General features: G+C 40.9%; 1 protein-coding gene across 2 annotated transcripts; it reads left to right on the plus strand.

The window, feature by feature from the left end:
• Positions 1–774: 774 nt before the first annotated feature.
• On the plus strand, positions 775–17,577 carry LOC136694523 (lysine-specific histone demethylase 2). Of its 2 annotated transcripts, none has more exons than XM_066668162.1 (21): positions 775–929; positions 2,916–3,082; positions 3,287–3,408; positions 3,491–3,580; positions 4,717–4,828; positions 5,079–5,192; positions 7,758–7,796; positions 7,901–8,078; positions 8,272–8,456; positions 9,106–9,276; positions 9,914–9,988; positions 10,136–10,270; positions 11,327–11,498; positions 11,833–11,960; positions 12,748–12,879; positions 13,021–13,095; positions 13,204–13,320; positions 13,608–13,733; positions 14,029–14,151; positions 15,730–15,882; positions 16,738–17,577. In XM_066668162.1, exons 1-21 carry the CDS (start codon positions 914–916, stop codon positions 16,819–16,821), a joined length of 2,514 nt encoding a protein of 837 aa, XP_066524259.1. In that variant the 5' UTR covers positions 775–913; the 3' UTR covers positions 16,822–17,577. The 2 variants fall into 2 exon arrangements, with proteins under 2 accessions (XP_066524259.1, XP_066524260.1); XM_066668163.1 differs by having other exon boundaries at positions 9,917–9,988.
• Positions 17,578–17,746: the final 169 nt, after the last annotated feature.

The raw sequence follows: 17,746 nt of genomic DNA on the forward strand, positions 1-17,746 counted from the left end.
ATGCTGGAATGGGTGGAATCGACTCCTTTCATTTGATTTGAACTAATAAGTTACACCACCAGGGCGGTCTGTATGTGTGGTAGTGACCTATTATTGTGTGTGAAGGATTTAATTATGCGTGGGAACGATTAAAAATGTGTGTGGGAATTAAGACATGATCATTTTTAGTCGTGGGACATGTCGTTACTTATTAAGTAGTCCTCGTTATGATCTTGTTCCCACACATTAGCATCTTGCATTAATAAGTCGTACGCACACGTAATAAAAACGTACTAAGAGCACTTTTACCAGTGACCTTTTTATGCCAGTGGATATATATATAATCTCAACACAAATTAACCTATGGTATTTTGACAGCAACATTAACAAATGAAATATGTAGATTCCAGATATAAAGAATGTGAATGAATGATTAGCAAGAAAACACAGGACACTGGAATATTGTGCAATAAATTTAATTATTAAAATAAATTAAAGAGTCCATAAGAAGACAGGGACAGCATTTTGTTTTAAAATGAGTAACAATAAAAACGTATTAATTTTTTATTTATTTTTTTAGTCTACGTGTCAGAGGTGGTGTCAAAACCTTTTGATATTCTTGATGAAAATGATATAAATTAAATTAAATAACGATAAAATCATCAGGCAAATCGGGCAAAATACGCCCAAAAATTAATGAATATATAGTGATATATATCATCGTGCACTCTGCTCTCACAAAAAATACATGAGGACTTTTATTTTGGCGTCTGTTAGTACTCGTAGAGAGGGAAGCTGAGTTAAATGGCTGGAGTGGGCCAGGCTGTGTCCAGTGTTTATTAGGGACACAGACGGCGTTAGAGGAGTCAAACTCCGCCGTGGTGACTGTCGCGGGTCTCTTCGGTGTGGACGGTGACGCTGGGGAGAGGCGCAGATGCTGTCGGACGCAGGTTAGTTGTGGTCTGTGGACGGGTTTCTGTCAGCGTTAAAACGCACACACAGCAGCTCAGCTCTCAGTCTGACCCTGTCCACTTTTCTCCTCTCAGCACACACAGACATGACGGGTCCTGCTCTGGGGCTCAGACCTCGATTCCTGCGAGGCTTGTTCTCTACAATCCTTAATAACACCACACAAAATACCGAGTGTGTCTCAGTACCACTTTAAACGGTACAGGCTCCAGTAATAAGACCCTGTAACACATCCCTGAGCCCCAAGACAGTGAAAGCTGACACTAGAGCTGTGCGATGTTCCTTATCTTGATAATTCCGTTTCGATGTGTTTTTATACGGATAATGAGGTTATCATCGCTCTTAAATATTAGAGGCCTTAATATTAATATATATAAAAAATAAAAGCCCTGCTAATGATATCCCTACAAAATAAATTTATGATTTTAGAACAAGATACTTAATGTATGGGAATGATTTATAAAGAGTTGGCTTATTAAGTCATTGCCACACATCATTCATTCCCTTTCTGGTTATTGATTAAACCTTCAAAAGCCCCTCTCTGCTTATCACAATGACATATTTAGAGGATATTTTCAGCTCAAAAAATAAATAAATAAATCCCCCTAATGCCTTAAATGTGGTTCAGATGTAACTCTCTGTCTTCGTCTTCATTCAGCAGGTGTGGATCTTTGAATATGCAATTAGTCCCTGCCTCTATCTCCATTCACCCCTCTGCCACCCACCATTGGCACAATAGCCCTGCCACGCAAGCTGATGGGTTTTGTTCCTTAGGTTTATGAACTAAGAAACGCTGACTGTCCGAATGTGCATGTTTACGTTTTTGGAACGCTGTTGTTTCAACGCAGACATTTTCAGCCATGACATTGACTGCTTATTTCATTCATGAAATGTCTTAACAGGTAAAATACACCATGTGGCCTTGAGTTTGAAGCCAACATCTTAGTACTGCACAGTATTAATTCATTCATTCTCTGTAAGCGCTTATCCAGTTCAGGGTCACGGTGGGTCCAGAGCCTACCTGGAATCATTGGGGGCAAGGCAGGAATACACCCTGGAGGGGGCGCCAGTCCTTCACAAGGCAACACAGACACACACACACACACACACATTAACTCACACACTCACACCTACGGACACTTTTGAGTCACCAATCCACCTACCAATGTGTGTTTTTGGACTGTGGGAGGAAACCGGAGCACCCGGAGGAAACCCACGCGGACACAGAGAGAACACACCACACTCCTCACAGACAGTCACCCGGAGGAAACCCACGCAGACACAGGGAGAACACACCACACTCCTCACAGACAGTCACCCGGAGGAAACCCATGCAGACACAGGGAGAACACACCACACCCCTCACAGACAGTCACCCGGAGGAAACCCATGCAGACACAGGGAGAACACACCACACTCCTCACAGACTGCACAATATATCTAATAGGAATCCATCTCACCTATACACAATAGAAATCAGCTCTCCCCTGCATGGGTCCATTTCTAACATTTAGTGCATTATTTTGATGCAGAAGCTCTAGTTTCTTCACCCCCAGTGTGCACTCTGTATGAAACTGGGAGCCATTTGGGACACAGCCTGTCACTGCTGGTGCTGATGACTGCACTATGCACATGCATGTAGGGAAAAAAAGGCACATGAAATCCTATCTGACTGTCCACATTCATATCACATGCCCACTATTCGGATACATATTTGTTCTAGGACCACACATAAAAGTGACTCAGCTGAAAGCACTTGTCTTAAACTGAGACCCTCCCTGATGTTTCACGCTCAAATATTTTAAAGAATGGATGAGACGTTATTAAACGTTGACTTTATAGTGGTATCGGTTGATTATTCACATTAAGGTAGTCAAGGCTTAATCGCCTATTGTTTGGCTTCTGCCTGGTGAAAATGTCTTTGCCTGGTGCCAAGCTTTTGTTATTGTTATCATTGTTATCCACAGATTATGGGGGGATGGCGCCCTGCAGTCGCTCGAGGGGGAAGAAGCGATCTGGATCCTCTGTGTCTGTGGATTCCTCTGCAGGAGAAGCCAGCTCCATGCGCTCAGGAAGACAGGCTCCTAATTCTCGGGCCAAACGGGGCACCAACCCCCCGACAGCACAGGCCACTGTATGTAGCCACACTGCATCTGTAATTTAAAGCAATTCTCGGTCTTGGAGCATCCCTGAATAGCCATACCAAGCTTAAACCAAGATCTCACTTTCAGCATAAGTTCTCCAGCTTAACCGAGGAACCCTGATAAATACCCTTTTCCCTGTCAGCATATTTCCAGGATATGTCTTTCCAGTCTTTTTGTTTCTTTTGAAATTCTAGACCAAAAGAAAAACCCCAGAAGTAGAGGAGGAAGAGGAGCAGATGGAGAAGAAGTTCAGGAAGTGTGAGAAGGCTGGCTGTCCTGCCACATACCCTGTGTGTTTCGCCAGTGCTACGGACAGGTGCTGGATGTTCACTCAGAGAGTGGTTTTGATTTGGTGTTTGCTTGTTTGTCTAATCTTTCAGTGCTTCTTTTTTTCAAAGGTGTGCTAAAAACGGGTACACGTCACGCTGGTACCACTTATCCTGCGGAGAGCACTTCTGTAACGAGTGTTTCGACCACTTCTACAGAAGGTGAGGGTTTTATTAGAGCAGGAAGATAACACAGCATTCATATTTATGTCTGAAAGAAGTCTCCTCAGCCCTGTTTAGGCTCTGAGTCCAAGAGTGCATAATTGGCCTTTGTCTGTTTGGTGTGGTTATGCAGTTAACATTCTCCTCCAACCAGTTTCAGACAGAGGGACTGCGTATGTGGCAGTTTGGTTTTCCCTCAAGAACCAACTTCATGTTTCAGAGGAAGCACATGCTCCTCTTTCAGCGTGGTGGCTTTTTGTTACAGAGGGCTTTACTAATGGATGGAATTAGAAATGAGCGAAGTGGAGGGTGAAATGGTAAACAGCCAAAAAAAAGATTAAGTAAATAGATTTTCAGACAGTATTTTGTAAGTTTGTACATTTTTATAAATTATAGCAGTGTTACATGGTATTATCACTTTTTTTATTAAATATTACATTTTATGGCTATGTTCAGATTTAAGAAATGTGATCATTGCTATTCACTACACAGTAATCCCTCGCTACTTCGCGGGCTTTTTTAGGGGGATTTTTTATTATTTAGATACATGTATTAGACTGGGTCTGTAGGTGACAAAATATATCATTTACAAGTATTTCTTACGTACAGTACATGTACTGTTCATGTCCACATCCAAGTGAAATTTACTGATGCTAAATCACAGCTTAGGAATGACTCTATTAAAGAAACTGGTGGGATATCACATGTTGTTCCAGCTGAAAAACATTATAGAATCACTGTTTAATGCTAAGGGTGGGTTAATAACAGGGAGGGTTTTAAAAGTCACGGAAATTTGTTTTTCGCGGGTGGTCTTGGAACGCATCCCCCGTGAAAAACGAGGGGTTACTCCACTACTGTGTCAACAATTCATTTATTTGTTTGTTTACTTTTATAGCACTTGTCTAGCTCTCCAAAGAACTTAGCACTCTCTCTTTGGAGCATTAGGGAGTCGTCTCACCACAACCAATATGTAGCATCCACACATCAGCTCATGTTCTCAGTTGTTTGAAAATATTCTGATTTGGATTTTGGTGGTATTTATGTTTCAGGGCGCGTTTAATGATGATGGCTTGTAAATCATAATGAATCTTGACTTAAACCCTTATTTGTCTGCCTTCAATGTCTGTCTACTTAAGTCACAAGGAGGGTTATGGGAAGTACACCTCATGGAAAAGGTTGTGGACAGGAAACGGAAAGAGTGAACCCAGTCTGAAAGCCTTCATGGCTGACCAGCTGCTCCCTTACTGGGTGAGAATATGCACGGACCTCCTCTCTTTATATGCAGTGTTTACTTTGCCATGTACTGATTTCTATGAACCCTGAACACACTGAATCCTGGCCATTCACTGAGCCCTTTGAAACACTTGAAGGCCTTTGAGTGCATGGACATGCTCTGTTTCATCATAGCCTGTAGGAAATGAATGCATGTGACACATCCCTTCAGCAGTTTGTTGTGTTTGTTGTTTATCTCCTCACCTTTCTGGTGTCTCTCCTTTAGGTTCAGTGTACTAAACCAGAGTGTGGGAAATGGAGGCAGCTCACTAAAGAGATCCAACTAACAGCTTCACTAGCTGCATCGTACCGCTGTGGTATGAAGCTCAACAACGTTAAAGTAAGAAAATGAATCACTCCACACAGGCCCAACGTAACAGTCCAGTTCTCTTTATCAGTTCCTGTTATTAGTTTTATTCAGATTCTTCCTGGCTTTACAATCATGAAGTCACACTTCTTTCTGTTATACATTCTGTGACATGGGACCATAGTTGGCAGGCACACAACATAGGAATTTATTTAAAATGACAAAACCAACAGCTGTTATGCTTCATTGACCTGTACTAAGGAGAACAGAGCCTTTCATTTCAGAAGCCTGTCATTGATACTTCAGGGTCAGCGCTGCAGAAACCCCCTTGATTTCAAAACAATGCTGTAAAAGTGAGTTACACTTTGCACCTCTAAGGGAAGCAAAAATATCCACTCGTACCTACTTTTCCTTTAAGCCAGATTTGGGTTTCACTTCTGCTCCTGGAAATAAAAACACAGAAAAGCAGGGTTGAAATAAGGAACATAAGAGGAAAAACAGTCTAAATGCCCCTGTGTCTGTCTGTGGACTGCATCCGAGGGGCAGTCTGGAAAGTCTTGACAGATGAAGAATGTGTCCACGCCACAGGTCTCTTGGTAGTGTCATGGGCTGGAGTTTCCCTCGTCCACGTCTGTCCTTAAGCCTGAGTGTGGGAAAGATGCTAGAGCTCCTTCGTTATCCTGATTCAAAGCACTTTTACCCTTCTTTCTCTGCTACTTCTGGCTCGTCTCATTATGGGATGCCAGACATGCCTGATTAGGTTGCGCTGCCTTCCTGCACGTGCCTCTTCCGTCCCTGGTTGTGTTGCTGAAAGACATGGCCCTGGGGCATCTCGGCATGCTGTTTTAAACTAGATACCTTCAGCGTCATAGCATTGCAGAATTTGGTGTTTCCCCTCGTAAAATGCACACAGATCAACTCACAGATAAAATCCAGTGATTAGCGTGGCTTCATGATGTGAATTCAGAGCATTAGAGGAAGGGAAATACTCATTTCTGCGGAGCTGTGGCATTGAAGGAGTCTAATTTAGAATCCTTGCCGTAGATGAAGCACTTGGTTCCTCAAAGCGGTGGATCTTAAACATGTACCAAGAATGCTTTGCTCCAGCCCAGCCATCAATGTATTCAAGGATTTAAAGGAATACAATGTAAGAATTGGCTTTTTTTTTTCGTCTCCTGAGCACCCCCTACCTGCTGCTGAGTGTAATTCAGGTTTACAGCATTGTTGTAAAATTAAGTCTCGCACACATCACTTCCCTCGCTCGCTCACCCAAACACGACCGGCTCACTCGCTTAAACACGACACACACACTCTCCCTGTTTCTCTCTCTCCGACAAACACTCGTCCTGTCTCTCTTACAGACAAACACATCTCTTTCTCTCTCTAAGAGTGAGCTAATCCGGCTAAAGTTAGCAGCTGCAAACCCTGGCTCATTGCTCAGTAACTCCTGAAAAAACCTGATTCTGACACTTCACTATCACTAAAAACTATCACTAACTAGCACCGCAACATATGTAAAAAGGACAACAAATGCTTACTGCTCAAACTTGTGTCCTCAGGTCTTGTTTCAGCTCACTCTACTGTGTAAATTAAGTCTATGTTAAGCTCTCTCTGCCATATAATGTCCGTAACATGAATTCCAAACTAGATTCTTCTCATAGCTAGGCAACCATCCACCTGTGAGCTATGTGCTGTTAAGCGTTACCCATTTCTCGTGAGAGTCCTCTGCCCTGTTATTCAGAAATTGCTTAGTGCAGTAAACCGGAAGAGGACCCAGTGTATCCGCCACAAAGCACCATTACAGCTCCGTGGAACACTACAATCATTTAGAAGCCGTGATTTTAAGGTAGAAATGCTACATAAAGTTCCTTTTAAGAGTATAGAGATAGAAAAATGGGGATAAAGGAAATGCAGCGGTAGTTTGTGAACTACTGCCTTAAAGAATAGGAAGAGCATTGTAGCTAGATGTTGTTGAGGCTTCATAGGGAGGAGTAACTCTGAGCTAGAGACAACTAGTTGTTAACAAACATTACATACAGTGTATATGTAGTGTTTAATACTCTACTGCTGAAAAAACAATGGCATATTACTAAGCATTAATAAACTGTTATTCTACAAAGAGGAAACCTTCCACTGTCTCTCCTGGGGGTTCCCCGGAGTGCATCATAGAGTCTGAAGAAACTTCCCAGGTTTTTTCACTTGGCCAAGGTGTCCTGATGGTTCCATGAGTATAATATTGCTGGGTTTTTACCACAACGAAACTTAGATTGTCCTCTGTAATCCACACTCCTGTAATACTAAATGGATGTCCCACAGGCATCTGTAGTTAACTTGCAGGGTGCACATCTGATATGAGAGCAGACAACTCCTTATTAAGGCATTAACTTGGTTTTGAAATTCACTGAGTATTTGTAGTGATCTAGTGTCTCCAATATTTGGCTTTCTCTTTGAACCATTCAGGCATTCATGTAAAAACAAATAAGTAAATAAACTCATATTTTCAGCCTTTACTATAAAGAGCATGTGTGATTTTAGTTATTATATCACACACTGCACAGTTGATGAGTAGATAATTGTCGTCATTTGGGTTTATTACAGAGTGAAGGACCAGACCAGTGTTCTCAGCCTGAAGACATGGTGAGTTAGCACATGCACTCTAGTGTATTTGTTGAGTTACATTATAAACTGCATGCATCATAACTGAGATTACATTTCTTTCTCTCTCTCTCTCTCTTATTCAGAGAGTGGCTGGTGTAGGGGACAGTTGGTGGTACTCCATGCTGATTCTGCCACCACTGTTTAAAGATAGTCCAGCTAACCCTTTCCTCACCGCTTATTATCCTGACTGTGTGGGCATGAGCCCGTCCAGTTCCCACAGCGACGTACGCCCTGAGCAGCGGCGCAACATTCAGCCGCAGAGTTAGTACAGGCAAACTTTGTACACTCATTTATTCTTTTGTAATCCCGAAATATATAGTTCCTAAAGCTTTGCCAAAATAAAGCGCATGGTTTTTGTATTTTATTGGATTTTTACCTGATTTGTTCAGGTGAATGTTTAAGAGGTAAAGGCTACTTCCTGCTCTAATATGTACATGTGTATATGCGTGCTTAGTCCCAGGTTTGTCCCCGTACTTCCAGCCGTTCTACCAGCCCAACGAGTGTGGGAAAGCTCTCTGTGTGCGACCAGACATGATGGAGCTGGACGAGCTCTATGAGTTCCCAGAATTCTCCAGAGATCCAACCATGTACCTTGCTCTTCGCAACCTCATCCTGGCTGCCTGGCACAGAGACTGCAAGGTACTTGCACAATTTCAGCTAATTTTATTGGTACAAGCCTCCATTTTTATCAGTATTTTCTCTGTAAAGCAGTTATAGTGTGGAGAAAATGAGTGTTTAAGCAGACATTAACAACAGGAATTCAATCAGCACCCTGGACTTGTCTAAACTCCCTTTGCACTGCATTAATTTTCCATCTCTTACAGCCACACTGTCCCAGCCATATGTCAATTGACAAAAGCAGTGGGAATAAGATTCTGCGTAGGTTTCTGACAGGAGCAGCTATGTTTTCCCCTACCTATGTTCCCTAGAGCCTAAAACTAACCCCACTGGCCATTAAGCTCGGTGGAAAGTGCAGGCGCATGCGTTTTGAATGAGCTGCTCCCTTTAGAGCCCTGAGGTGAAGAAGCTGAGGCAGGACCGGACCCGTACAGGAGAGTGAGGGAGTGTAATCTCCTGGGATTCTGCAGAAGTGGAAAAGGATTTCTAATAAATCCATCGTCTGCATTCCCTCTGTGGCTGTAATATCATATTAGAGACAGCTTATTATTTTTCCTTATCAGTTTTCAGGGGTGACTACGGGGGACTAAGAAAATAAGTCTTAGTCATGCTTTCATTTTAGGGCGCTTTTAATCTTACTGCATTTTTTCCCCATCTCTTGGCTGCCTAGGAAGCTTTAACGCCACAGAAGTGTGCTCCTCACGTAATTGTGCGAGGCCTGGTGAGAGTGCGCTGTGTGCAGGAGCTGGACAGGGTTCTGCACTTCATGACCCGGAAAGGTTTAATCAACACTGGCGCACTGCTGGCCAAACAGCCACTGCTGCCAGAGCCCTACCACAATGTGAGTCATCTTTAATGACATTTTGCTACTTGCACTTTCTTCATATTAAAAGTCTTAAATCCACTTTATTACTAATTAGTCTGACTCATCTCTGCAATAGTCCTAAATTCTAATAATGACCCTATGGGGTTTATTTACACAGTTTTAGGTTAAACACAGATGTCTGAACTTTGCGAAAGGCATTCTTTGTGGTTTGATTGAAGCTTGCAGATGTAAGCCTGCACATTACATTGTGTTTTACAGTTCAGAGCTGAGTCACTGACACAGGGAAGCTGCAACAGTCTGTAGCCTTCATTCCAACTCCAGGAGGCCTAATCATGAGGAGAACTCTTAGAATTTTTTAAGATGCTTTGGCAAAAAAAACCCTGATTGGGTTTTTTTTCCCAGCCTTTAAGCTAGAAAGCTCTAAGGGTTCTCTAATGATGTTGTTCTCTAATGACTGTTAACATGCGACCACCCAGACTTTTAGGCCTGCCTTACTGACCTAAAGGCTAATACTAACACCACAGAACCACACCCACTATTAATTTATTCTTGCACAACTGATATCCTTTCTCAATGTGAGAGAGACATTGATGGACAATGCAGTGACAGTTCATTAACATCTGTGGATGATATTTCTCCCCGCTGCCTTTAGAAGAAAGTGGTGGTGATTGGCGCCGGACCCTCAGGACTTGCTGCTGCCAGACAGCTGCAGAACTTTGGCATGCAGGTCTGTTGGATTGTAATATTAAATATTATTGAAAGGAGATGCTCACATGAGTGAGGTCCCGCAGGGTAAAAGTACCCAGTATAAATATAAACAAACATCCTCTTTGATGGTTTGGTTTAAACTCGCTCTGTTTTGTGTGTTTGTTAGGTGGTGGTGTTGGAGGCGAGGGAGAGGATAGGAGGGCGAGTTTGGGATGACACTTCACTGGGGGTCACAGTAGGCCGAGGAGCTCAGATAGTGAACGGCTGTGTCAATAATCCCATCGCTCTGATGTGTGAACAGGTAAAAGAGAGAGAGAGATTGGTCTCAAAATACTTGAGAAATGCGTAAACGCTAATCCAAAAATTAAGCACAAATCAGAAATATGTTTTCTCTATTCACAAATTAATATATTCTAGCGGTGGTTTGTTCGCCTGCTGGCCACGTTTGTGGACGAGGCTGCATTAGTGTGTGGATCGGGTGAACCTGAAAGGAAAGTCTCAAAACACAGAACCTGTGAAATGAACAAAAACATGTCACGGAAAACAGGCAAGGGACTTGATCCACAAACGCAGATTCAACACTTTATAAATACATTACGACTTTGAGACTGTGACTTTAGAAAATATATGCAATGTAAATTTAATGTATTTACTTTTGCATAAAACGATGTATTTATGAAAACCAAACACATGTACTTATGAAATTAACTGTACATGATGTCCTCGGGTCACGTCAGTCACGAGTTACGATGTTTCGTGGTTACGACACATCTCCCATTTACTGTATGTAAGCCTTACAGTAAACCGAAAATCGGTTTACGACGCGACGTAGGAACGGATCAACGTCGTAAGTCGAGGACCCCCTGAATTTGTACAAATTGCAGTGGGACACAGATTGGGATGTCTTCATCTGTGAATAGTGAAACATATTTGCATTTGTTTACTTTACGCCTTTGTCAAGTATTTTGAGGTGTGTAAAAACCTTGAAATAGTAACTGTTCATGATGTTAAAACCTTTTTTGCTTCTCATTTAAAGTTAATGTACATTTTTATTGCAAGAAAATTTGGAGTATGTCTATTGGCCTCATCTAATGAGATTTTAGTGCGATGGAAAGGTCAGCTGACCTCTTTAAATGAATTCAAAATATGCAAAATGGTTAAAAGAATAATAAATGATCATTATCCTGTGATCGTAATAGAACATTAAAGTGTGCTGCGGTTTGTAAGTAAATGATGCATTAAGTAAAGCAACTTATTTCCATATGTTTCCTTTTTCCTCACAGCCATGTTATAATCTGAAACAGTGCAAGTTCCCCTCATGACTCTCTTTATTTATCACCTCTGCTTTTGTTTTTAGCTGAATGTAAAGATGCACAAGCTGCGTGAGCGGTGTGACCTGATCCAGGAGGGCGGACTGATCACTGACCATGCCATAGACAAGCGCATGGACTTCCATTTCAACGCCATTCTAGATGTGGTCTCTGAGTGGAGGAAGGACAAGACGCAGCACCAGGATGTTCCTCTTGGGGGTACTGGACGTTTCAAAGAGAAAAGCAATCCGTAGGCACAAACTAAATGCAGATTTTTAGGGGGGCATGTTATGACACAAGGAATCCTAACTGCTCAAATAATATAAGCTACATTTCTATAATACAACCAGAGGTATAAGGAGCATTTGCTGTTAGACGGTCTGGATTTTTGACTTGGCGTCCAGTTTCACTTCCCCTGTGTAAAACTACTGTTTTCTTGATTCATATATAAATATCATTTTTCAGTGATACCTTTCCAGTATTGACCCAGCAGACTACTCTCTCTGGCTTTCCATAATTTCATTCAGTCCTTTACTTTCTTCCTCATATCCAGAGAAGATCCAGGAGCTCTATAAGACGTTTCTGCAGGAATCCGGCATTAATTTCAGTGAACTGGAAGAGAAAGTACTTCAGTTCCACCTCAGCAATCTGGAGTATGCCTGTGCCAGCACTCTGGATCAGGTGTGTGTGTGTGTGTGTGTGTGTGTGTGTGTGTGTGTGTGTGTGTGTGTTAGATTTTAAATATATATATATATATAATGTGTGTGTGTATATTTATGTATGTGCCTTAAGGTAGGTATACTGACTATTAAGGAAATGTAATATTTGTTTAGCTCTCTTACACCACCAGTGAAATTAAACTATATATAAATGTCTGAGGGTGATTTTACAGCTGTGATTTTGAGTCTTATTAAAGTACTGTGTTCTCAACAGGAGCCAGGTGTTTCCATTGATTTAACGAAAACCTGTAGCCATTTCAGCCTTTTGTGGACAAGATTAGACATTGCTGCTTGAGTTTTTTGGTTCATGTCATCAGTGAACTGTCCTGACTCTATAGGTGTGCCCAGAATTGAGAATTTCAAACTAAATAATGATTTTATTTATTTACTTTAAGGGCATGGTGTGTAATTTGGTATATTTTTAATTACAACTTAAAGATTAGATAAAATCTCAATGTCCAAACACCTACTGGATCCCAAGAACAGCAGATATTAATTTGTAAGGTTGGCTCTTCCAACAGAGCTCCAACTAGACAGTTGGCAGAATTAGTCCCTTTATAAATGGGTACAAGCTGGAACAGGCTTGATATTAAAGTGGTTTGTTAGGTTTAATATATTAGTTATGATTAAGTACTTAAGGCCTATTTAAAAGTCTCTTAAACCTAGCAGTTTTAAAGATATAATGTAATCTATAAAATGAGTAATTCCTTTATGTTTTCTGAAAATGCCCCTCTCTGTTTGTATTGGAGGTGTCGGCCCGATCGTGGGACCATAACGAGTTCTTTGCACAGTTCTCTGGAGACCACACACTTTTGACTGTGGGCTATTCCACTCTGCTACACAAACTGGCCCAAGACCTAAACATTCACCTTAAGAGGCCGGTGAGTTTCTTGAGATAATTTAATGATCAGACATCTCAGAGTGGCTTGTTAAAGCTGTTGTCTAATGGGACCCTGACTCTGCAGTTGTCACTTTTGTTAGAAACCATCTCTTAATTAACTATACATGGTGTCAATTCATAGGTGCAGTCCATCAATTACTCAGGAGATGTTGTGAAGATCAGCACCTCCACTGGAGCCCAGTACACTGCTCAGAAGGTACAGGCCATTCATTCAAATAAATTAGTAATAGTAACTTCATTAGACAAAAGTGTGTACCCTTATCTATTTATTTTTTTAAGATGCTTCTAATCTTACGTGTTGTAGGTCCTGGTAACAGTTCCTTTAGCTCTTCTGCAGAAGAATGTCATCCAGTTCAACCCTCCTCTCCCAGACAGGAAACTCAAAGCCATTAACAGCTTGGGTGCAGGTATCATCGAGAAGGTAAGTGTCCATCTTTGTGGACACAAATAGTGTCTTTTTTCCCCCCTCACGTTAACTTTTTTTAATACTTAATGTGGCAGCCATAGCCTAAGTTTTAGAGAAGCGTGCTTAGGATCAGAAGGTTGCTGGTTCAACACCCTCAACAGGCAGGAGTATTAGTGGGGGCGGGGAAGTGAAGGAACAGCACTGTCTCCTCCCTCTATTTCCATTGTTGTGGGTCTTTGGTCTATATCTAGTGTCTTACATTGTAGATGTTGCTTATAGGGTTCTATGTTTTTCTGTTTCAGATTGCACTGCAGTTCCCCTATAGATTCTGGGACAGTAAAGTCAAAGGAGCTGATTATTTTGGTCACATTCCCCCAAGTCCAGAGAAACGAGGACTTTTCAGCGTGTTTTATGACTTGACTCCGAAGGTCAGATTTATCAGGCCTCTGTTCTAAACCTCATGTCTTTTTCTCTTTCATTTGTAGTTATTTTAATTGTTAACTTATAGTTCAGACCTAATCACGCATTAATTTGCATTCCTGTAAAATGTAGTGAACTTTTATTACAGTGTAAGTCATGAGACATTAAACTACAGTGAAATGCATGTAGCACAAATGCTGCTGTGAGATCAGATAAAATTACATACATTTGGTACTAGCTTTGGATAGAGAATAAATGAAGTGTGGACTGGTCCTGTAATGTTTGTGTGACATGACTCTGCAGGGAGATTGTTGCGTGCTGATGTCGGTAATAACAGGAGAAGCTGTGGCATCGGTGAGAGATCTGGAGGATAGAGAAGTGGTCCATCACTGCATGAACGTCCTCCGGGAACTCTTCAAGGAACAGGTCAAGTTTGTCAAATTCTTTTAAATGAAACAATGTAAAGAAAATAAATTATTTAGTGTCAGTTCATCTGTTTTCCATCCAAACTCATAAACACTAGACTAACACATTAGTTATGTACATAGACTCTACACACTAAAGGGCCAAAAGTCTGTAAACATTTGTCCATCAAGCATTTATGATTCCTTTCTGAAATGAAGTATTTTAATATTGAGTATGTCCCCTTTTGCTGCACTCAGCTGCTACGCTTCTAGGGAGGCTTTACACTAGATGTTGCCACTTTCTGTGAGGATTTGAAGGAATTCAGTCACACGAGCATTAGTGAGGTCAGGTACTGGTGATGGATGATTAGGTCTGCGTCACACACTCTGCTCCAGCTCATCTCAAAGGTATAGGAAGGAGTCCCACCTACAGAGAGCATATTTACTGATTCACAACTTAATGCCGTGGGCCTTTAAGCTTCTGAAGCCAGTGGCTTTTAGAATAGTGACCGTTGAAAAGGAATGCAAAGGAACCTTTGTCATTTTAACCGTGATTTCTAATTCAAACTCTATATTTAAAATGGTACAAAGACATTTTAAAAATTGAGAATTTTTTTTTGCCAATTTTGAATTTGATGACAAAACAGTTCCAGAACATGTTCCAAAGCAGTTGTGACAGGGGCGTGTTTACTGCCATGGTGCATCACCACCTCTTTTAACAAGTGTTTGGGAACTGAGAAGAACAGTCACTAATTTAGAAAGGTAACTGTTTCCTGATTCTTGCTTGTTATAGGATTTCACCTTCTCAACAGCTTGGGGTCTCCCTTATAATGTTTTGTTGTTTCATAATATACAAGCTGTATTCAGTGGGTGACAGATCTGGATTGGTTAGGCGCCCAGACCTCTTTACTAAGGAACCATGGTTTTGAAATATCTGCAGAAGGTGGACTGGCCTTGTCTTACTGAAATAGGCAAGGCCTCATTTGAAAAAGATGTTGTCTAGATGGCAGCTTGTTGTTCCCCTCAGTCCGTACTAAATAAGCACAGGCCCAGAGAAGGTGGCTGTGTTTCTAGATTTCTGTTTATATTTATTCGTTTTAACTTGTCTTTGAAACCCCTGAGTTCTTTACTTCTTTTATGTTGAGAAATGTTATCATTGAATTATTTCACTGTTTGCCTATGCAATCTTTCACCCCTCAACATCCTCTGAAAGACTCTGCCTCTGTCATTGACCTATTGCCAATGAACTTTACCAGTCAGTTGTTCCCCATCCCAGCTTTTTTTGGAACATGTTACTGCATCAATTTCAAAATGGGCAAATGTTTTTTAAAAACAACTTTTTTTAAATATTGTCTTTGTTGTCTTTTCTGTTAAATATAGGGTTTAAATGATTTGCACATCATTGCAGTCTGTTTGTTTATGTTTTGCTCATCCTCCCAATGTTCCTGGAAGTGGGGTTGTATATCCAAATTATATTTGGAGAAAAAATTAACTAGAAGATATGAATGAGCTCACAATGACCAGCAGCTAGAGGATCCTGACCCAAAGGAAATAAAGGTTTGTTTTTGATAATATGAACCTGTGCACTGCTGCACTGTAGGAGGTTCCAGATCCAGTGAAGTACTTCATCACACACTGGAGTAAAGATGTGTGGTCTCAGATGTCCTACAGCTTTGTGAAGACTGGGGGCAGTGGAGAGGCCTATGACATCATTGCTGAAGACGTGCAGGGCAAGGTTTTCTTCGCTGGGGAGGTGAGCCTGTTTTATCACCTTTTTCATTTAAGAAACCCATTGTAAATGGAAGGTTTTTAAGATTATTCAGACACCAGTTTGACTGGGATTGTATTCTCAAAAAGGCTTGTTAAGAACAATACACTACATAAAGTAAATGGGGAAATGTCTATGGACCTTTTTAGCAAAAATGAACATTCATTAGTAAATATTTATTACTCTCAAAAGTTCTTTATACGTTCCTTTGTATAATTACACGTTTCATGAAACATATACATTTTATAATATATATATATATATATATATATATATATATATATATATATATATATATATATATATATATATATATATACCCAATATGCGGCATGGTGGAGCAGCAGCAGGTGGTGTCACAGGGACCTGGAGGTTGTGGGTTCGATTCCCGCTCCGGGTGACTGTCTGTCAGGAGTGTGGTGTGTTCTCCCTGTGTCTGCGTGGGTTTCCTCCGGGTGCTCCAGTTTCCTCCCACAGTCCAAAAACACACGTTGGTAGGTGGATTGGTGACTCAAAAGTGTCTGGTGTGAGTGAATGTGAGTGTGTGTGTTGCCCTGTGAAGGACTGGCGCCCCCTCCAGGGTGTATTCCTGCCTTGCGCCCAATGATTCCAGGTAGGCTCTGGTACCTGGCCCTGAACTGGATAAGCGCTTACAGATAACGGATGGATATATAATGAACGAAATAAAGTCACAAATCACCTTTCCACTGGAAATGACATGCATTATGTTTCTAATGAATTTGCTCGGCTATACAGTTCAGCGCAGCAGACATTTTGTTTCATGCTGTTGTGATTTTGATTTCTTCTTCTGTGCTTGTTTTTTCTTGTCCCTCACTCCAGGCCACAAACCGACACTTTCCTCAGACAGTAACAGGTGCTTATCTGAGCGGCGTTCGAGAGGCCAGTAAAATCGCAGCTCTGTAGACCTTCAGGCTGGTGATGGATGGACAGAACTTTTAAATCTGAGCTTCCATAATGGTTTGTAGCAGGTGCTTCAACGCTCCAATCAGGAATTACACCCAAGCTGCTGTTCTGATGCTGCAGTGTGTGGATTTTGGTGGGAGTTACTAACCTGGTGAAGATGAGGTGATGTCTTGTGAATTGCTGATTATGGCTTTAAGCTATTTGATGCTTTTTTTTATTTTTTTTTAAATATAAAAGCAGTGTTTATATTTTGTCCACTCTCTACAGTACTTACCAGATCCCACTGACTGTTCACTCACTCACGACCTGATGGAAATCTCAGTGATTTATAAGTACTTTTTCCTTTTGTTATCCCCTTAATTCCTGAAAGGTAGGTTTAGCACATTATTAGAGATGAGAGAGACTTACAAAGGGGTGGAAAAGTGTATAAAAGAATGTCAGTATATACGTTAAACATACTGATGTCCTCTAAGAAGAGTTAACGGTTGTGTTACTCACAATTATATTATTTAAGTAAAATCTTAGCACTCTGCATTGATTTGCTGACTTTAGTTGATCAGGATTGAGACAAAGCACTGTTGTGATGTTGTGGTTTTGGACAAAAGAGACTTTCTGTATAAATGAATAATGGTTTCACTGATTTGCTGTACGTGCTCTAATTATGACTGATGTGTCTTTTCTTTATGGAAGAATCTTGTAATATATGCACTGTAAATTATACAGTTTTGTCTTACATCAAATCTTTACTTTTTATTTCCCACATAAATTATCTGAATAGAAACTCTTGTCTTTGTTTTATTGGTGGTAATGATAATACTAATAATAGTGTTTGTATGTGTTATTATAATAACACATTGTGCAGCTCTTAATTTAAACAAGATTCATAATAATGTATTATTGCTTTAAATCAGCAAGGATATTTATG

This window comes from Hoplias malabaricus, chromosome 4 (genome assembly GCF_029633855.1).
Source record: "Hoplias malabaricus isolate fHopMal1 chromosome 4, fHopMal1.hap1, whole genome shotgun sequence".
NCBI classification, from domain to species: Eukaryota; Metazoa; Chordata; class Actinopteri; order Characiformes; family Erythrinidae; genus Hoplias; species Hoplias malabaricus.

Excerpts from the sequence above, each read along its gene's own strand:
- LOC136694523 (XM_066668162.1), top strand. Across the intron at positions 4,829-5,078 it reads ACCAGCTGCTCCCTTACTGG|GTTCAGTGTACTAAACCAGA; the intron begins GTGAGAATATGC and ends TCTCTCCTTTAG. Across the intron at positions 13,096-13,203 it reads CCCAGTACACTGCTCAGAAG|GTCCTGGTAACAGTTCCTTT; the intron begins GTACAGGCCATT and ends TACGTGTTGTAG.